At 40.5% G+C, this 20,476-nt stretch overlaps 1 protein-coding gene across 2 annotated transcripts in view; it reads right to left on the bottom strand.

Annotated features, from left to right (window-relative positions):
• Positions 1-16,562, bottom strand: part of LCORL (ligand dependent nuclear receptor corepressor like) — a 150,855-nt gene extending 134,293 nt beyond the window's left edge. Inside the window, exon 1 of one of the 2 annotated variants that reach the window (XM_046655816.1) lies at positions 16,060-16,562. In XM_046655816.1, coding sequence (XP_046511772.1) covers positions 16,060-16,216 — 157 coding nt within the window. In that variant the 5' untranslated portion in view covers positions 16,217-16,562. The remainder of the gene's footprint in view (positions 1-16,059) is intronic. The other variant, XM_046655817.1, reaches the window with a different exon arrangement.
• Positions 16,563-20,476: the final 3,914 nt, after the last annotated feature.

Genomic DNA, 20,476 nt, shown 5'->3' with positions numbered 1-20,476 from the left:
TCCCCAAAGAAAGAGTAATCAGGGTTTGGGTACAGTTGGTATAAAACAGAGAACTGCACAACAGTAAATTCACTGAATGGAACGTGGAAAGTGGCATTCCTGTAAACCTCTCCACTTAAAAGCAAGCTAAAAAAATGCCAGTTGAATCCCCCAAAAATAACAGAACAAGGGTATTAGACAGAATTAGGACAACATGTATATTTTTAAAAACCACCATTCACAATCTAGCCTCAAGGCAATGTTTACACTCCCATGGTTTCTGCCACATCGCAACTTGCAGGGATGTTATAAATAAGCCTCCAAAAAATAGAATATATCATACTTCCATGCTTTTGTCTCTGATACAAAAGGAAGCCACTGTTGGGTTGAGAGTAGAGCAAATACTTCATCAGAATATTGTTTGCAGCAGAGAGTAAACTAAAGAAGAATCAGAGCAGAAGAGGGGAAACCATTAAGAATTTCTGCAGTAGTCCAGGCAAAGAAGTAAGGTTGACTTAGACTGGAGTGGAAATGGAGGGAAAAGGATGGACTTAAGATATATTTAGAAGCATAATCAATACTAATTGGTGGACTGGGTATAGGAAAGGAGAAGGATAAGCAAAAGATGAATTCCAGGTCTCTGACTTGTGAAACTAGGATACTGAGATGAAGAACATCAGAAAAGCAGATTTGATATTTGGTAGAGGGAGATCAAGAGTTCAGTTTTAGAAACATTATGTTTAGGATACCTGAAAGAGGTAGTAAGTGGAGAGAGATCAAGTAAATCAAATATTGAGACAGGCTAATAACTGGGAGAAAATGAAGGGCAACGAAGTGTTTTAGGTCTTGTTTAAAGATGGAATCATTATATGTCAAAGCTATGGGGTCTAAAACCTAAAGAACCACATTACATTCACTCTACCAACTTCAACACAATTAGTAAAAACAGACTAGAGGTAGTCCTTCCACGTTACTTATATTAATTATAAAATTACTCACATACCAAACAAAAAATACAACATAAAATCACTCCGTCTATCTAGGCTAAATTTTCCTGACATAATAAGGGATCAAATTTTGGGGGAAAAAGTAAAGCAACAAAACACCAAACACACACGATAATAATCAAAGTCCAAAGCCACCCAGGACCTTCAAATGTTAAGAATACAAGAATGCAAAGGCGCCACATCATTCCTGTAGCAGAAGTAAGAGCCTTTGAACTACAAAAGCTCAGAATTTATATGAGTAGATCTGAATTCCACTCTATGACTGGTTTCCTTAGAGGTCTTGCTGTACATACTCCTGTAACAAGTGGCTTAGGGCAAACTAGCACACTCTAATGTGTTGATCCTAAATACTGATGAGCCCATACACCGACTCTGCTACCTCAAATATGAAAATATGCTGCTCTATTTCCTATCCTGGACAATGGTCCCACAACTCAATCAGGCCCCCTAAAAAGAAGCCTGGAAATGATTCTCTATCCTTCTTCCTTTTTCTGTATGCCCACAGCTCATCAACAACTACAATCTGTTGACTACAAGGCCTTATATCTTTTGAATTCTTTTCCTCTCCTCCATTTCTACTATACTCTTATTTCAGACCCTCATAATTTCTTGGTTGGGCTATCTTGACATCCCCCTGATTGATTTGCCTGTCCTGAGATCTCCTATTATTCTACTGGCAGAGTAATCTTATAAAACCACAAATTAAACTATGTCACTCTCATGCTTAAAACCCTTCAATGATTTTCCACTACCTATAAGACGAGTTACTTAACTTCCTTCTCTATAAAGTGAACATGATAAAAATAGTTCCCATTTATATGACTGTTGTGAAAATCAAAAGAATTCTAGGGTAAGCACTTAAGGCCTAATCCACAGTAAAATAAAATAATTAAAAATAATGATAATTACTATCATATTCTGCTTAGGAGTTCCTCTGTGATTCAGCTTCTATTTCTCTTTTCTCATGTCCCACAATCATCCTATGACTGTTCCTGGACCCATACAAGGAAACCTGATTACTCTTCTCCTTTATACCACAACTTTAATACTGTATATGTTTCTATTATAGCATTTATCATACTCCATAGGAAGACAGACTTGTCTTCCCTACAAGACTGTGCTCCATAAAGACAATCTACTGCATCTGAGACCTCTAGCACAATGTCTGACCCATAAATACTTACTGAAAAAAGGTATGAAGGAGAAAAGAAATGCACGAAAGGATTTTAGCAGATGGCCATGTTTCCTTCAACACTAAAAATCCTATTATTTTGGATATAAAATAAGTAATTTTAGAATAGTTCTAAAGAATGAGAGGGCCAGCAAAATGAGGGACAGAGAATGAAAGGATCCTTGGTTTCAGATTGATGAGAAGAGTGAAGATAAGTTAGTTAAGTAAGGTAACTTAGTAAGATAAGTTACCTAAGTAAGTCAATATGTACTCATAGGGAAATTCTACCCCATTTATGAGTTATACCTATGCCAGAATGGAAATATTAAAAGATGAAGTAATAACACAAAGGAGAAAAAACAGGTAATGATTAATCGGATGCCATAATATTAGGGTGTAAAAAAATATATAAATTTTACTATGGCACTATTTTCTTTTACTCTAAATGTGTATAGAGGAACAAACGCAAAGGACAGTTAAAAATGAAAGAATAAATTGTCATTACTAATTTTCTATTTGATCATTTACCATTCTTAGGAAAAGTTCAAAAGAGATGGAAATATGATGGCCATCACTCTTGGAATTGGGATAGAAGGTAACCTTATATCCAGACTAAAACTTAACACTGACAATCTATACTAGGGAAAATCCTTGCCCCACTAACTATGCTCTTCCCATGCCCATTCCCAATTATAAGACCAAGAAAGAAATTTGGGGATATTTTCCCCTGATTAACCATCTCAAGGAAACTCTTGACTCTGATATTTGCATTCAAACACAGAAGCCCCTGTTCCCTCTTATTCTGGGCCTGGGACAAAAGGCCAAGGAGATCCAAACCCAGAATACTTTTCCCTACTCCTGAAATTCAAGGTTCTGAAATAAAACAGAGAACTACCCTACTAAAGTTTTAGACGCAACTATCTGACCAGGAAGGATCAGACTTGCTCATCTTTTAACCAGGTTTGAGCAAGAGAGTAATATAGACCTGGATGTGAATTCTATCTTCATATTTCCTAGATGGAAAATAAGTTTCCTCATCTGTAAAATAAAGATAAAAATTGTACCATTTCACATGCAAAAATTAAATGTGACTAATACACATAAAAGATTAGCATAGTGTTTGACATGTAGTAAGCACTCAGTAGAATTAGCTATCATTATTTCAAAGGGCAATTCTTAGTGTTGAAAAATCTGTAAGACAATTATATATTACTATCTATGCAGTTTTAAGGGCTGAAAGTGATTAATTCAAGAGAATGTAATATTTAGAACAATGACATTGCTTTTAAATATTTACTTTTACTTTGTAACAATCTTAAATTTACAGAAAATGCTTTAAGTATGGTACAAACTTACTGTTCCAACCATTTAAGAGTAAACGGTCTGTAAGATGTCCCATCACCCTTGAATTCTCTAATAAGTATTTGCTACAAAAGCATTCTCTTACAAATACAACCATTAAAATTAGGAAATTAACAGTGATACATTATGCTCACTGCTATTGGGGTGTCACTGCTCCTAGGCCCCTTCTAAGTAAACAGTATAGGGCATGTGTGTGTATGTAGATACACACACACATTTTCTTCTATATTTCTATATCTATATATAATGAAAACCATGAGTTCCCACCAATATCTCATTTCCAATGCAACACTACAGAGAGCATTCTAGTTTTCTCCAGGGCCATACCTGTAACTTCCTTCTCAGACAGTGAGAGGCCTGGCTCCTATTATCCTTAATATTTACTTATTTGACCAATCTCCCTGTATGTAACCAATCTCCCTTTGTGGCTGCTTCCCATTCCCCACATGGATGCTGTCCTCACCCCCCTTTGCCCCTACACCCCCAATGCCTTCTCCATGTGTATAACCTCTTCAGGTTCAGGCCTCTATTCCCTGTTCAGGCTCCTATTCCTCAGGCCTGGCACCCCTTCTACAAGAATATCCCAGAATATCATCCTCATCTTGCTCAGGCTCTAACACCCCATACTGAGCTGATTCTCCAGTAGGATGGGCCACCCTCAAGCTCTGACATCTTACAGAGGGATGCCTCCATGCAGAGACTCTATCCTCACCCCACCTGAACCTCAATACACCCACACCAGGCTACCCATTCATTCGGATGTCTTTCTACCTCCACCCCACTCCCACCCCACCTCCAAGTAGATGCCCTCCTCACGCTCTTCACAGATTACGTACTGACCTTGCTCGGGCTCCAACACCTTGCATCAGCGTGCCCTCCTATGTAGATTGCTCTTCACTCCTCAAAACTCCATCAACCCACATGGGGACCCTCCTCACCTCTGTCAGGCTGTGACATCCCACTCCTCCAAGAGAACATGGCTCCCCCTCCCACAAAAGCCATCCAGTGTGGACATTTACCCTTGTTTGGTCCCACCTGATGGTTTTAGAACTGAATTGTTTAAAAAGGGAAGAGGAAAAGGACAAAGAAGAACAACTGATGACATTTTAAAGAAAGAGAAACCAAGAATAAACTGCATAAGCATCCATAGTCAGAGCTAATTAAAAGGATAATCTATTTGTCAAAGTATCTACTTTTTTCCACTTAAAGAAACAGTGCTCTGCTGTTTGATACTAACTTCTTTTTCTTTTTTTGTGAGGAAGATTAGCCCTGAGCTAATGTCTGCTGCCAATCTTCCTCTTTTTGCTTGAGGAAGATTGACCCTGAACTAACATCTGTGCCAATCTTCCTCTATTTTGTATATGGGACTCTGTCACAGCATGGTTTGATGAGCGCTGTGTAGGTCTGCACCTGGGATCTGAACCAGCAAACCCCAGGCCGCCAAAGTGCAGTGAGTGAACTTAACCACTATGCCACCAGTCCAGCCTCAATACTAATTTCTTCTAAATTTAAAAAGTCAACTGAAAACAGATAAAGAAGGAAGTCTCATCTTTCTTTTCTAGCTAAACATGCATTTTATTTAAGTATCTTACATAGACCTATAGAAAATCTAGTTCATTAAAAAAAAAAAACTACCATTTTGACAGTTCAAGAATGGCTGTTTCAAACACTAGAATTAAATATTTTTTTAAAATATCCAGAATATGTTTGTTTGACTTGTTTTCAGTATAACAGTTGTATTGTTTCCTGTACACTTATCCTCAGATACAACTCTGCAAAAATTAGCCTCGATTGTTAGAGGAGTGACATCTTTTCCTTGCTCCTTCTTTCTACGAGGAAGAATGTTTCATAAGCACAATCTGAGCCTGTCTTCACCCCTCGGAAAGTGAAGTGACTGATCTGATTGGTGATTCTGGAAAGAACAACTGAGTAGACAAGAGCTCAGTTCTGCTCCTTTTCCCCTTGGGAGCGAGCTCTTAGGAGAACATACCTTCAGAGGGCTCATATTCTGCTCTGCTGCCCTAGTATGTCTATGACTGGGTCAATAAATTAGCTTATGCCAGATCACCTGACTCTCCCACCAAGTTACTCCTCTAACCTGGCCTCTGTCTGTAATAGAAGTGATATTCTGGCTTCCATTTTTGTCCTTGTTTTATTTTTCAAGTTGTTCAGAGCACAAGCAGAAAAGGAGGGTGCCATTTGAGAGCACTTCAGCAATCCAACATCTTAATTAATATATTAAAGTGGAGACTGCTCATTTTCCCAGTTTTTACTTAAAAGGGCTGCTTCAACTTGAGCTTCTTAAAACTATTACAAACAAAAAAAACCCTCAAACTGGAACCAACAGCAAATGTTCAAAATGAAAATAAGCTGGGGCTGGCCCCATGGCCGAGTGGTTAAGTTTGCGCGCTCCACTGCAGGCAGCCCAGTGTTTCGTTGGTTTGAATCCTGGGCGTGGACATGGCACTGCTCATCAAGCCACGCTGAGCCACGCTGAGGCAGCGTCCCACATGCCACAACCAGGAGGACCCACAACCAAGAATATACAACTATGTACCAGGGGGCTTTGGGGAGACAAAGCAAAAAAAAATAAAATCTTTTTAAAAAAAAAAAACAAAATGAAAATAAGCTGACTTATCTGGTCATGCTTATCACATATTAAAAAAAAAAAAACTTCAAAGGCTCATAATTTCCTCCTTATAGAGGCCATAATTTATACTTTCAGTCCCATTTTTCTACTATCACCCTATACTCCAATGACACAAGAGCGCTGAATATCTCATTATTTAGACTCTACATCTTTGTTTTTATACTATTCCTCTGCCTATTCCCTCCACCCTACTCTCCTGCTGATCATTTAACTCCGGGATCAGCAAACTCAGCCTGTAGGCCAAATCTGCCTATTTTTATGAATAATTTTTTATTGGAACACAGTTATACTTATTCATTTATATACTGCTTTTGCAGTACAACAGCAGAGTTGAGTAGCTGCAACAGAGACCATACGGCCCGCAAAGCCTAAGGTATTTACCATCCAGCCCTTTACAAAAAAAGTTTGCCAACCCCTGCTTTCACTCAATCCTTTGAAGCCCTAGTCACTTCAGATCCTTCAAATCAAAATCAATTGTTCCCTCATCTGTCTTTCCACTATATTATATCAACTCTAATACTTACATCCCTGATAATTGTGAGCTCTTTAAAGGCAAAGTCTAAATTCATTCCTAGTGTGGACAATAAAATTTTTTACCCAACCTACTGATCCTACCTCTCCCAACACTTTTCACCTTCTTGGGGGAAGTATTCTGCAAGAAGTTTATGCCTTTTTCTCTACCCCTTATTCAGTCTTCCCAAAGGAAAGAGGAATGACCAATATTGGCGACATCCTGATAGTTGTTCCTAGTGGGACGGATTAATGTTTTAAAGGTCGTTTTTCATGCATGGCCTAGCCTCTTGCTCACTCTGCCTAGATGGTCATACCTACCAATAAGCGAATGGCATGGTAAAGTCACTGGAGTAGAGCTTCCCTGTATCTTAAAAGAGGAGGTCTGCAGTTCCAAGTGCTCTGTCTTTGATAGGTTGGTAAGTTCAATTCAGGGAGATAGGGAGTAAAAAGTCAGATGTCTAATTTTGGCCTCAGTTCTAAGCCAAGTTCTTCAATACAATCTTACCATTTAAAAATCTAATATTTTGATCCCCAATTCCTAAGTCTATTTCCAGTTCAGAACCAAGTAGAGGAAGAAAGAGAATTACACCCCAATCAAGTGGCACAAAGCAGAAGTCAAGATATTTGATGACTGACTGACAACAGTAGATTAACTGGGAAAAAATTCATTCCCTTAAAATGTGGAACACACTAATGCCACACATACCATACCTTAGAGACGACTGTAATTAGGACAACATTTTTTGAAGGAAAAAAAGAAATAAATTTAGAGTTTACAGTCAGTGATTCAAACCAGGCCCGTTCTATTTCTCTAATTCATCTGTCTCAACATTTTGTTGCTATCAAGTCTCAGCTTAACTAAATAACATATAAAGTAATCATGGATATTAATTCAAAAAAGTATCCTCCATCTTAGTATGGTAAATGGTATGTCCCATCTAAAAAAAACAAATATCCCCAGACCCCAGATCCTTCTAATTACTGCTCCATTTATCTGTTCTTCCTCAAAGTGCAGCTTCTCAAATGAGTAGTCTACTACAAGTGTTATCTCCGCTTACACACATCTTAATTATTTTCTAACCTACTACAATATGGCTTCCACACCCACCATGCTGCTGCAATTTACCTAGTCAAGGTCACCTAGAACCTCCATGTTGCCAAAAATAATGTACACTTCTCTGTTTCACAGTACTTGACATCTCACTGACATGTAACAATCCCTCCTTATTCTAACACTTCTCTCCTCTTAGATTTGGTAGTATTTCTCTTTCCTGGTTATCCAACTTAAACAATGGCCTTACTTTTCAGCGTAAAAGTTCAGTGGCCTTACTTTGAGGCTCTTCTTCCTCTACCCAAGGGATGTTAAGATTCCTTAAGGCATGGTTCTGAGTAGTCTATTCCTCTCTAGTTATACTATCCCTCACCCCTAGCTGATCTCATTCATTTCCATGGATTTAAATACCATCTTTATGCTGGTAATTCCCTAATTTATATCTTTATCACAGAAGCCATTACTATATAAGTATTAGCACCTTTCATAAAACAAAAAGTAGTGAGCAATTGAGGACAGATATTACCCTAGTCCGACAGATTTGCATCTGTGAAAGGTGAAATGACTTATGACGAAGGTTACAATGATAGAGGCTAAGAACAGAACTGTGTTCAATTCTTAGTCCTTTCTACCCTCTGTGAAGACTTAGTCCCTTGTCCCTAAATGGTTTACTATTTAAATATGAAGACTACTAGACAGAGTTACTTCCTACATATACACCTTCACGTACCCATCAGAAAAGAATTGGCCAATGTGAATTAATGGAGAAAAGTCAAACTTGTTTTTCAATAAATACTTTAGAAAAGACTGTAGGTTGCAACTGAATTTTAAAGGTGACTGAAGATGCAGGGCAGAAGATATGACTAACAAGATACTCAAGAATTTGAAGCAATGCGCACAAAAGAGAAATAAAAGCAGATGAAAATGGTTGGGCTGTCTGAAGAAGAAAATAGACAAACAGGGACGAAGCAGTCTGGGAGACTATGATTAACTGAATATGGTTAGGAGCTCTTACTTGATGAAAAAAGACAAATGGGAGATACTATTGCTTTGTAAACTACAAAATCAAAGCAGCTACTGCAAACCATGATTTAATGTGGGTTACAAGTTAGACTGAATGACAGTAAAACCAGCAACGGAGATACTGATATAAACCAGAATCTTATCAGTTATCTGTCCAATTACTCCACCAGAAAAACTGAATCCATGAGATATTGTAAACAAAAAAAAAAAAAGAAAAGTAATAACTTGGCAACAGATTAAGGTAAAGAAAAAAGAAAAACAAGAAGCAAATATAAGTAAGCAAGATAAGATTATTGCCAATTATGGGGAAACTATATGAAAAGAAAGGATATGAGATACAGAAAAGTGATTCCTCATTGTAAGTTTTGTTTTGTAGCAAACACAAAAACTCTCAAAACAAAATTTTTATTTAACTATAATTAAGAACAAAGTGTCATTCTTCAAATACAAATATAGCATTATCTGTTACCTTAATTTGTTTCCCTGTGGTGGCAGTAGCTTGGTCTGGACCTATTCACATTCTCTAATCTACATTCTGTGGTGAATAGAAACTTTTGAAAGAATTACTACTTCATGATAGATTCAGCCCCTAGGTATGGACTCTAACATTACACAGGTCCCCCAAATGTTGAACCTATGAACTTGGTGCTCTAACCAACTGTTATCCATTACCCATGAATGCTGGCCGTATATACCAAAAAGTTCCAAGGAATACTATCAAAAAAGAAAAAGGAACTCCACACACAAAAAATCTAAGATATTATAACTGAAAGCCTGGATTTACTGATAAGCAAGAAAAAATTGCATATCCAAAAATCTACATGGCTTTGTTGCTCCTCTCAGGACTGCACTGTGATAGAAGAACTGAAGACTAGGATTAGAACTAAGTCAGACAAGTCAGGGGAACATGAGGCACACATTACAGCAACTTATCACTGTGCACAGCCATGCAGGGAGGGTGCACACATACAGCCAGCCAAAGGAAGTAGCATGGAACAAAAAGACGGCACCATCTAGAAAGACAACTATGATATCCTCAGACCAGCCTGTAGCCATATCTAACATCTGCAAAAATACAAAATTCGCCCACTGCTTAGTCCCAAGAATGGCAGAATTTTACTCTTCCAAGTATAAAATAATCCTGGAGTACAAAGAATTTCAAATTTTACATGCAAAACTCATCAATATGCCTGTTTTACAGAGAAATCTGGACACATGTCTTAACCACCCAGCTACTCATTATCATCATAGATTCTATTTGCCTGACACATGTTATTAGGTAGTGCCACAGCTGACATCTTTTTAAACGGATAAAGAATTTGCTAGTGCTTGAAAAAGTAGTTGTACAGCCAAGGTTTGGGGGTAGTTGACCCATCCATACAAGGCCTCATCAAATCCACATTTCTAAGTAAACCTACTCATCTGGGACTTACCTGGCAATAGTAACAAGATGAGGCAGAAGTTAGTGGAAACATAGAAGAGCAGGAGGGAAGAAGCAACCAGAAAGAAGTGTCAAGTTGATTACCTAGAATTTTATTTACCTGGACTATCCCATCTCTAAGTGTTAGAGCTCTATGAAGTGCTCCAATAACTTCCTCAGAGGTTAAAAATAGAGAAAGAGAAGATCCTCTGACACTGATACTGCTCATTATAAACAGGGCAGGTAGTTTGGAAGAAAGTCCACCTTACAAACACCTGCAGAGTGCAGAGCTCTAAGACAGAGACATGATAACCAGGAAGAGTAAAAGAGAGAGTAGGTACCAACAAAGAGTAGCTTCAAGATGATCTAGTATGATACATATTTTTAAAATTGAATTTAAATTAATTTCTTGTATTCAGTTACTACAAAGCCAAAAGATTCCTCAGACTGTTAGGAAGGCATCAAATGTCTTTTGATCTCCTCATGTATAAAACGCCAGGATTAGGCTAAGTGAAATATCGTGATTTTAAATCTCTATGAAGTAATTCCCTAGAATACAGACCATTCAAGTCCTTAATCTTTTGTCTAACATCTCATGATGTCTCTATTATTCATCAGCATTACTACAAGAAGGAATATACTGGCAAAAACGTAAAGCTCAAAGCTTCTAATAATCTATGTATATCAATCATGGCTAACATTTATGGAATGCTTTCTATATGGCAGACACATATTAACATATCAACACAATTAATTCTCAAACTACCTTATTATCTCCAATTTACAGATAGGAAACTGAAGTACAGAGAGGTTAAGTAACTTGTCCACACTAGTAAGTGGTAATGCTAAGATTCAAATGCAGGCAGTCTAGCTTCAGAGCCTATATTCTTATTTGCTGTATTATTCTATCCAAATAAAAGATTTGGGGAAACATAGTTTATTATCAACACATTTGAAATAAGTGGCACCATGGTTATGAAGAGTTGGCTGGAGCCAGAACACTACAGAACTGTGCTGTCCAACGCGGTAGCCACATGTAGCTATTACAGGCACCCGAAATGTGGCTAGTCCAAATTGAGATGTGCATATATATGTGAAATACCTGATTTCAAAGACTTAATATTAAAAAAAGAATGTAAACCTAATAATTTTATATGGATTAATGTTAAAATATTTTAAATATATTAGGCTAAATAAAATGTGCTTATTAGAAAATTTTAAATTACATATTCGGCTCCCATTACATTTCCACTGGACAAGTATGTAGGAAAGTTTATAGAAAGATTCTAATCAAATCTTCACCATTCTGTTTTACTGTTGCAACCTTAAGCGAATCAGTTAACTATTAGCTTCTGTATCAGAAAAATAGGGTTTAAGAACAATAGTGAAACCTAGTGTTCAGATTTTGGTACCTAAATTTATTCTCCACTAAAAAGAACGAAGGGCTCCTTGGAGGGATGGCTGATGTCAGGGCTGGGACAAGTAAAGTACAAGATGAACCTGGAATATCTGGCAGGAAGGAAGTGCTCAAAATATCATGGGGTGGGAGAGTTTGAGGAGAGGTGTGATTTGTCAAAAAACACTGGAACTAGCTTGATGAGGATCCCATTGACCAAACCTGGGACAATTTGGGAATCAAAATAATGATAGTAATGGATTTAACCATTGAACAAAATAAGAATCCATCAGTTCATACTGATAGAAATAACTGAATAAATAAATAAATAATGGGGAGATGGGAAAGAGTGCTTTATGACAGGGATACCAACTACTAATTATAGAGGGAACAATGAAGTTAGAGAATCACAAATGGATGTTAAGACTTGTGAGTGAAATTTTGATGAGACTATGTAAATATCCTGTTCCTCAAAGTATCCTCCCATAAATTACACATTAATTACAAAAGGATAAATAATAACCGTCAGGGAGAAATAAGGAGAATATCACTTTAACCATATTTTCAAAGCTAACATCACCAACACTGGAATAAACCAACATCATGAACCTCAAGATATGACATACTAAGAAGAACAGAAGATCTCTTCAGAGGTATTCCTGCCAAAAATGTATAACCAATCTAATCATGAGAAAACAACAGGCAAATTCAAATGGAGGGACAGTCTACAAAATAACTGTCCTGTACTTTTCAAAAATGTCAAGGTCAAGAAATACAAGAAAGGGTGAAGAAGTGTTCTAGATTAAAAAGACACTAAACAGATATGACGACCAAATACAATGCATGATCCCGGCCTGGGGCAGGGGGAAAGCTTACAGACAAAATTTGAATATAGATTATAAATTAGATAATAATATTACGTCAATATTAAATCTCCTGCTTTTAATAATTACACTGTGGTTAGGTAAGACCATGTCCTTGGTTTTATGAAATATACACTGAAGGATTTAGAAGTAAAGAGGTATGATGTCTCCAAGTCACACTCAAACAGTTCAGAAATAAAACATACACACACACACACACACTCACACACAGATGGATATAAGGCAAGAACGATAAAGCAAATGAGGAAAATTTAATACAACTGGTGAATATGGGTAAGCGTATACAGGAAGTCCTTGCACTATTCTTCAAAAAACGTGGCCTATCTCTGAGATCAAATATCCTAATAGACCGTACAAGACTTGATAATGTTTAAAAATATACTAATGCATTTCTTTTATCCTATACTTTGTTTTAAATTTTATGACTTATCAGATACTAATTGTATTATATATTCCATAAGATCAGGACTATATGTGTTTTGTTCAATATCATACTGAGTACTAGGATACTATTTACAATATCCAATAAACACTCAAACATTTGTTAGATGAGCATACTCAAAATTATAGCATAGTAGAGAATGATTATTAAAAAAATCAAATTATAAAAAGCACCACATTGTAAATAAAGCTATTAATTGGGACAGAGAGCTTATAAGACAACTCTTCAATTAAATTATTAAAAAGGAAAACCAAAAATAAATCACAGAGTAGTCACAAATCTAAAGAGATGAGTTCCACAAATAGAGAAAGGTAAACATCATTTTTCATATCAAGAGTTAAAAATCTTAGCTAACTACCAGCAGTCACGACAACTAAAATCAACTTTTTTCCCCATAAAATTAGAGTATTATATATGAGCAATAAAAAAATGAATCAGATTACTTTAAAGACTTAGGCTAAGAACTGAGATTTAAAACTTCTCTACTGGCTCAGTACCAATTTGCTGTATGACCCTGAGACATTGCTTACAATTTCCATATCTCATTTTTAAATAAGACTTTTGGATCACTTTCTTCCTCAAAGATAGAAAGCATAGTATTTCACAAAAATGATTTCAAGCAATAAGCAATACAGAAATATATATACACATATATATTCACACACATGCATTCATGCAAAGAAAAAAGAACATGGCTTTTTTGTAAATATGTTTACAAAGTAAAGTATTGAGTGTAAGCACATTAACCACAAAAGGCAACTTCACAAACTACATTTTACATACTAACTACACAAACTGCCACAAACTACATTTAATCCCAATTCACACTGAAGGTGCTTCACATACAGGATACTGGAAAAAGCCAATCAACAAGTGTATATCCTGTTTAAAGAGTTTTATTGTTTATTTAAAAATAACAATGACAAAAACAAAATATGAGATGGGTCTTACTAGGACTCTTGACTAGGACTGGGACTGTGGGAAACAATTCTTAAATACAGTTAGAGCCCAGGAAAAAAATTCCCTTTCAAATACAGTATAATTATATATTTAAAATATAATGTAGAGATTGCATATTAGACACACAGTATTTATTCAATTTTCAACGTCTCCCGATCCTACCTGAGTATACAAGTAGGAACGGCAGAAAGATATTCTAATTCCCTTTTTCCATCAAATCCAATTAATTTTGTCTTTAAAATCTATTTTTGAAAAGCACATATATTTTTGTGATACAGAGCCATATTTAATGTATCTAAATAAGCAAGAAGATGAGAAAAAAAGAAGCCCAAATATTCTAAAACATAAACACTGACCAAAGAAACCGTCAAATCATTTTGTGCCTCGGCAAAACTTAACAGTAATATTGCGAATCAGCGTTACAATGCTGTCCTCCTGCCTGATTCTAACTGAATGAAATCAACAATTTCTAAACAGGTTGTTAGTGGAAGAGATCTTTACATAAGCAATTATAAAAACGGGTCCATTTTGTATTCAGGAAACACTAGCAACACAGCTTAAAATTTTATATGAAGAATACCGTAAGGCTTTTTTACACTTTTTTAAAGAACTAAAATCACTCATTAATACTTGACTAGAGCTGTTTCCCGGGAAGTTTCCCTAGACAAAACCAAAACATATTTTTTAAGGGTAAAACAGAAAAATGCTTAAATATAACTTAGATGCCCCTAATCAAAGCAATCTTCCTTCTCGTACGTTTTCCTATATCCATCGTATTCCGCAGTGCACATCTCTGAGCTGAAGTTGTACTAGTTTATCCTACTACGATCTCCTTTTCACTAGTGAAAAACAATAAAGATCTTACGGCGCTAACCAAACAAATCTGGGGGCGGGGGGAAGGGGCGCGAGGTGGCGCAAGAACAGATGGAAACAAGGTAAGAGTTGTTTTCTTAAGGCACTAAGGTTACTCCTCGACTCCAAACGCCAAGATTTAATCGCCAGTTGAGCAAGCTGTGCCACTTATCCACTCCTTAGACAATGCAACCTTCCTTTCTACCTCTTCCCCTACTCTCCTACCCATAACCCCCTTCCAAAACAAACAGGCACAACACACCCCATCCCAGAACCCGCGTTTTCCCTCCGGTGCCACTAAACCAACCTGCTGGATAACAGCTCCACGCGCACGTCTCACTCAGACAAAAAAGCGACGGCGGCAAGGTGGGGAGTTCCCACCACTCCTGCCACCCGGAGCAACGCGCAGAATGACAGCCCCGAGCCCAGAAGTTTGAAGCAAGATAATTCGGACCTGACCAACGGGGAAGACGGAACGGCAGGAGAGCGGGATGGGAGGTGGGGAGGACGATGTGCATGTGTGCGCTGGGAAGGGTCCATCACATGACAGTAAAAGAGGACCAGAGTCGTCGGGGCGTCCGCAAGGAGACGGGGGGGGGGGGGGGGGGCCGTCGCCATGGCAACACCCCCCCCATCCGTCCAGACTTCCAAAGAGGGAGGAAGAACTTCAAATCCCAACCGTCAGCGCTCAAGCGGCTCCCTCTTAAAGAGGTACACACAGCGCCGCCGCCGAGCGCGAGAGGGCAGAGTTGGGCGCCCCCGCCCCTCGGGCGACGCCCCCGCCGCCCCTCGCCCCCCGCAGGCTCACCCGCGGCCCCCGCCCGCGAGCGCCGGGGGGGTCGCCCGGGCCCGGGTCCCCGAGAACTCCGCCGCGTCGGCCGGCCCGGCCCCCGGCGGCGAGAAGGGGGTGTGTGTGCGCCCGGCGGGGGCGCGGACCAGCCCGCCTTCCTCCCGCCGGCCCTGCCCGCCGGCGCCCCTCCGCTCGGGCGCCGACCCGCCGGGCCGCTTCCTCCCTCCTGACAGAGTGGACGGCGGGCGGCGAGGGGCGCCGAGGAGTTTCGGGGAGCGCGCGAGCGAGCGGTTTCCCCGGGGGCTCGGCAAGCGGGTCCGAACTAACAGTTCCCCGGGAGCCCGGGAGCTGAGGAGGGGAAGGAGCGCGGACTGCGCCGGCGAGGAGCCCCCAGACAAAAGGCGAGCGCCGGAGCCGCCGCGCCGCCGCCGCTCCCATCTCGCTCGCCCATTGAACTGACCCGAACGGGAGATTCAACTAAACCTCTCAGCCCCAAACTCCTCGGGCTGCGGCAGCCGGCGCTGCGCCGAGCCGGGGCCCCGGCCCGTGTCTCTCTTACCTACACAGTGCATGAGACGGTGGCGCCAAGAGTCGAGTTCCCGCCGGAATCCTCTCCTCTCCGCCGCGCACCGAGGGCTCCGGCACTGAGCGGCGGCGGCGGCGGCGGCGGCAGCAGCGGCGGCGGCAGCGGCCATTCTCTCTCTTCCCTTGTCCATCTGCGTCCCGCGTCACGCGCCCTCATTTACATACGAGCGGCGCAGGCACGAGGCAGGGGCGCGAGCCCTCGGCGCGAGCCCCGGAGCGCGCGCCCCCCGGAGGGGGGTTGATTGACACGTGTCACTACCTTCCCTCTGCCCTTCCCTCCCCCTCCCACCGCTCCCTCAGGGAGAGGCGGGGAGGGAGCGAGAGGAGAAGGAAGCAACCTGCCGCTTCCGCTGACCCCGCCTCCCCATCCACTCCCCTCTCCCCCCTCCCTCCGGAGTTTACTCAAGCGAGCCATACTGCTCCCGCCGCCCGCGAAAACCCAGAGCGGGAGCGAGAGGCTCGGAGCCCGGCCAGGAACCGGCGTGCTAATGGAGCGGACTAGCAACGCCTCCCTTCTGCCTTCGCGACGCGACTCGGGACGCCCAGAGACTTCACTTCCCAGGCTTCGTTGCGTCGGGGTCTCGAAGTGGGACTTGCCGCCGCGGCGCGGTGCATGCCGGTCCTTGTAGTATAGCAGGGATGGGCACTCTTCAGTGCTCCTCACACGCTTCGACTTGCAGACTGGCCTTTGACTTCTCTGCGCAGCGCTGTCTGTGGGTTTAGCCTCCAATTCCCTGCGCCCAGGAGTGTGCGTGGCCCGCGTTCCGACCTAGCTTTCCTAGGCTCCGCAACAGAAGGGCGGGGGAAGCCGCATGAGTTGTCGGCCCCTTGCGGGTTCAGGCTGCGCTGTGTGCTTTAAGTGCTGGAAACTTTTGGGGGTCACGGTCATCTTGCCACTGCAGGGAAACAGCAAGCGGGTCATTCGGCTGCATCTGAAATAAACTGCCAAATATCCAGAGAGAGATCCGCAGTGATTGCAGTTTCCAGGGCGAAGAGATCTCGGAAAGTGAGAATATTTGTAAGGATTAGGGGAAAGATGCGGGGACTTTTTACCGGAAATTATTTACGGGAGATTGGGTGTGGCTGGGTGAAAACTTTAAAAGGGGAAACTTTATGCTTCGCAAAATGGAAACTGTTGGAGGACAGCGACCCATTGTGACTTCTGTACTGTGACATCTTGGACTTTCCTGACCCTAGTAGAGTGAGTGGCACTGGATTTAGCACTTTACAAATGTTATGGAATGAATTCTACGCTGTGATAGAGAAAATATTTCTTCTTTAGAGAGAGAGAAAGCTGTTCATTAGATATAAACTCCAGTGACGTTTTTACTTTTGCACCAGAGAAGTTGTGCGTCTGTTTCTGTATATGTGCACAGGGCCCAACCAAAGCTAAGACACTCAAAAGTTTGCTGAGAAGTACTGTGTATTACTGGAAATGTATGCACAAGTCTGTGAGAAATACGTTTTGATTCTTCTTGGAAACTCCTATGAATTCTGAGTTCAGTTCCGCCCTCCCTCTTTGTGTCTTATCCTTATTCACCTTCTTTTTTTTTTTTTTTCCCTACGAGAAAGTCTTTCGTTGCTTGTTGTTACCTCTCAATAGTGAAGATGTAGTTTTACATTTTCACAAATAAAAAAAAAGAAATTTGAAATTTCATAGTCACCTTTTCTAGAATGGTCAGAATTGGAGAAGAAAGTGAAATCACTAGTGAAGGTAGTTTGCGAATTTTCAGTGGATGGTCTCAGTTACTGATTCCAGTCATAATTGCTAAGATGACTAGCCTTTGTAGCTTTCCTGATCATGCTTCCAGGAATCTACATTAGTTAGGATGCGCTAGGTTATGGTGCAGTAACAAAAGATCCAAAAATTTTAGTGGCTTAAAGCAACAAAAAAATTTTGTTTCCTGCTTATCTGCATGTTCTTCTCTGGTAGGAGGAGGCAGGGAGCTTCACTCCACATTCTCATCAAGCAATCAAATGGCTTAGGGAGGCTCACTCCAATCTCTGGAACTTCCCCACTTGCATGATAGGCAGAAGGAAGATGAATGGCAAGCTGGTTCCTCCTGAAAGTGATACAAGTCAATTCCACTCACATTTTATTGACAAAAGGAAATCATATGGGCATCCCCATCTTCAAGGGAGCAAGGAAGTATAATCCTACTATTTGCCCATAAGGAAGATAACCTGAGTTTACCGTGAACAGCACCAAAGATTACTGCAATCCATCCTTCTAGTCACCACTTTACAGTTCACAGTCCTTACACTACAAAATACATTCACTCCTATCACAAGTGAGACAATCCAAAAGTTCTATTCAGTAATGGCATTAATCTCAAAGTCTAGCATCTCTGGGTGGTGCTTGGTACTCCCCTTATCAGAACAGAATAAAGCTGCTCTTGTTATAGAGACCTGAAAAGACAAAATATCTATCCTCCCCACTTAAACACACACACACACTCAACATATGGTGGTGAGACAGGGAGAGAATAACCATGGTAAACATTCTTACTTGGGAAGAACAGGAGACACACAGGAACAGTTTTAGCAAATATTTTACCACAGCTAGCATGGATCGCCAACTTTCCAGCCTCCAACAACAGTTTCCTTGCTACCCCCCGCCAAGCTTCTAAGTCATAGCCACATATTTTAGTTTTTCTGTCATAACTGTCCTTCTAGGTACCAATTTCTGCATTAGTTAGAATGGGCTAGGTTATGCTCCAGTGACAGAAACCCAAAATCCTGGTGGTTTAATACAAAGATTTATTTCTTACTTAAACTACATATCCTCCAAAAGTTGATGTGGAGAGGGTGAAGCAGAGTGTTCCATGTCCACTCAGGGACCCGGGTTTACGTAGCCTCACTGTCAGGTAGCTCACCAGTCATCAGGACAAGAAAAAGATGTTAAATCACTGTCCAGCTCTTAAAGGCTTCTGCTAGAAGTGACATGTTTTCTTAGGTGGAGTGAATCATATGGCCATGCCTAACTTCAAAGGAGTGATATATCAGAGTGCTTTGCAGGCATAACAAACCACCTCAAAATGTAATAGCTTAAAACACCAACTATTAGTTTAGCTCATGATTCTGTGGAATGGCAACTTGTGTTAGGCTCAGCTGGATAGTTCTACTGGCTTGGGCTAGACTCACTCCGGTGTTTGTGATTAGTTGCCTGTCAGAGAGGCAGCTCTGTTTCTGAGGGTGAGCCGACTGTCAGTGGGACAACAGAGCAATCAAGCTGGGTGTCGTTCACCATCAAAATTCTAGCTCTTGCTTGTTCACATGGTGACAGTTACAGGGTCTCAAGAGCCACAGAGAGCAAGCACCAATGCACAAGCACCTCTTAAGCTTCAGCTTGGGTCATAATTGCTCCAGTTCCAATGGCTAAAGCAAGTCACATGGCCAAACCCAAAGCCAATGTGGGGAAGTAGATTTTACCTCTTAAAAGGAAGAGCTGCAAGTCACATTGTAAAGGACTGTAGACAGAGGAAACGAAATAACTTGTGGCCACTTTTGCAGTCTACTGAAGATAGGAAAGTGTACCATGTTCCCCCAAAAAAGGGAGAATAGAAATATTAATGCAGAACTAGTGAATATTATATCTCTAGAATTTCTAGAAGGGGAAGATCATGGGCAGATATAATGAAATATACAAATAAAGTTATTTTTGGAACTCACCTTGACTTACAAGAGCAAAGAATTTTCCATGGCAAGTATCACAGACTATATTATATTAATCCAATAACTTGACTTTAGCATAAGCTCAATGAACATAGAGATAGGAGTCTAGCTGATTCATCCTTGTGTTCTCAGCATCTAGTGCTGTTCCAGGCACTTAGTTGGTGCCTAATATTTATTTATTGACTTGACAAATGGTTAGGATATGTTTATAAAGCCAAGGATAGAAAGAGGGTCATATCCAAGATTGTCTCCTACACTGAAAATCTAGTTACCCATTAAGGAATTTTAATATAATGACAGATACATGCTATGAAAATGTTAATGTTCTTTGGAAAGATGTTTTTGTTCTGCTATCTATTTCCTATACATATTGTATCATTTATTTATTGCTGTGTAACCAACCAATCCATAACTTAGTGGCTTAAAAGAATAACCATTTGTTATTGCTGCAAAGTCTACAGGTCAGATGGGCACTTCTGGTGATTTGGCAAGGCTCTGCTGATCCTGCCTGGGATTGCTAATGCTGGAAGCTCCATGATGTAGGATGGGTTCACTCTCGTCTGGAGTTAGGCTCGCTGTTTGCTGGGGTAATGGGAATGATTGAGTGCTGTGTCTCATGTGTCTCATGATCCAGAAGCTAGCTAGAGCTTCTTTACACAGTGGCAGCATGTCAAGCACAACAAGAGGGTAAACACTAATGTGCAAGTGCTCTTCAA

Source organism: Equus quagga, chromosome 3 (assembly GCF_021613505.1).
Source record: "Equus quagga isolate Etosha38 chromosome 3, UCLA_HA_Equagga_1.0, whole genome shotgun sequence".
NCBI classification, from domain to species: Eukaryota; Metazoa; Chordata; class Mammalia; order Perissodactyla; family Equidae; genus Equus; species Equus quagga.
The sequence above is the reverse complement of the archived record's forward strand: the minus strand, read 5'-3'. Positions and strand labels throughout refer to the sequence as shown.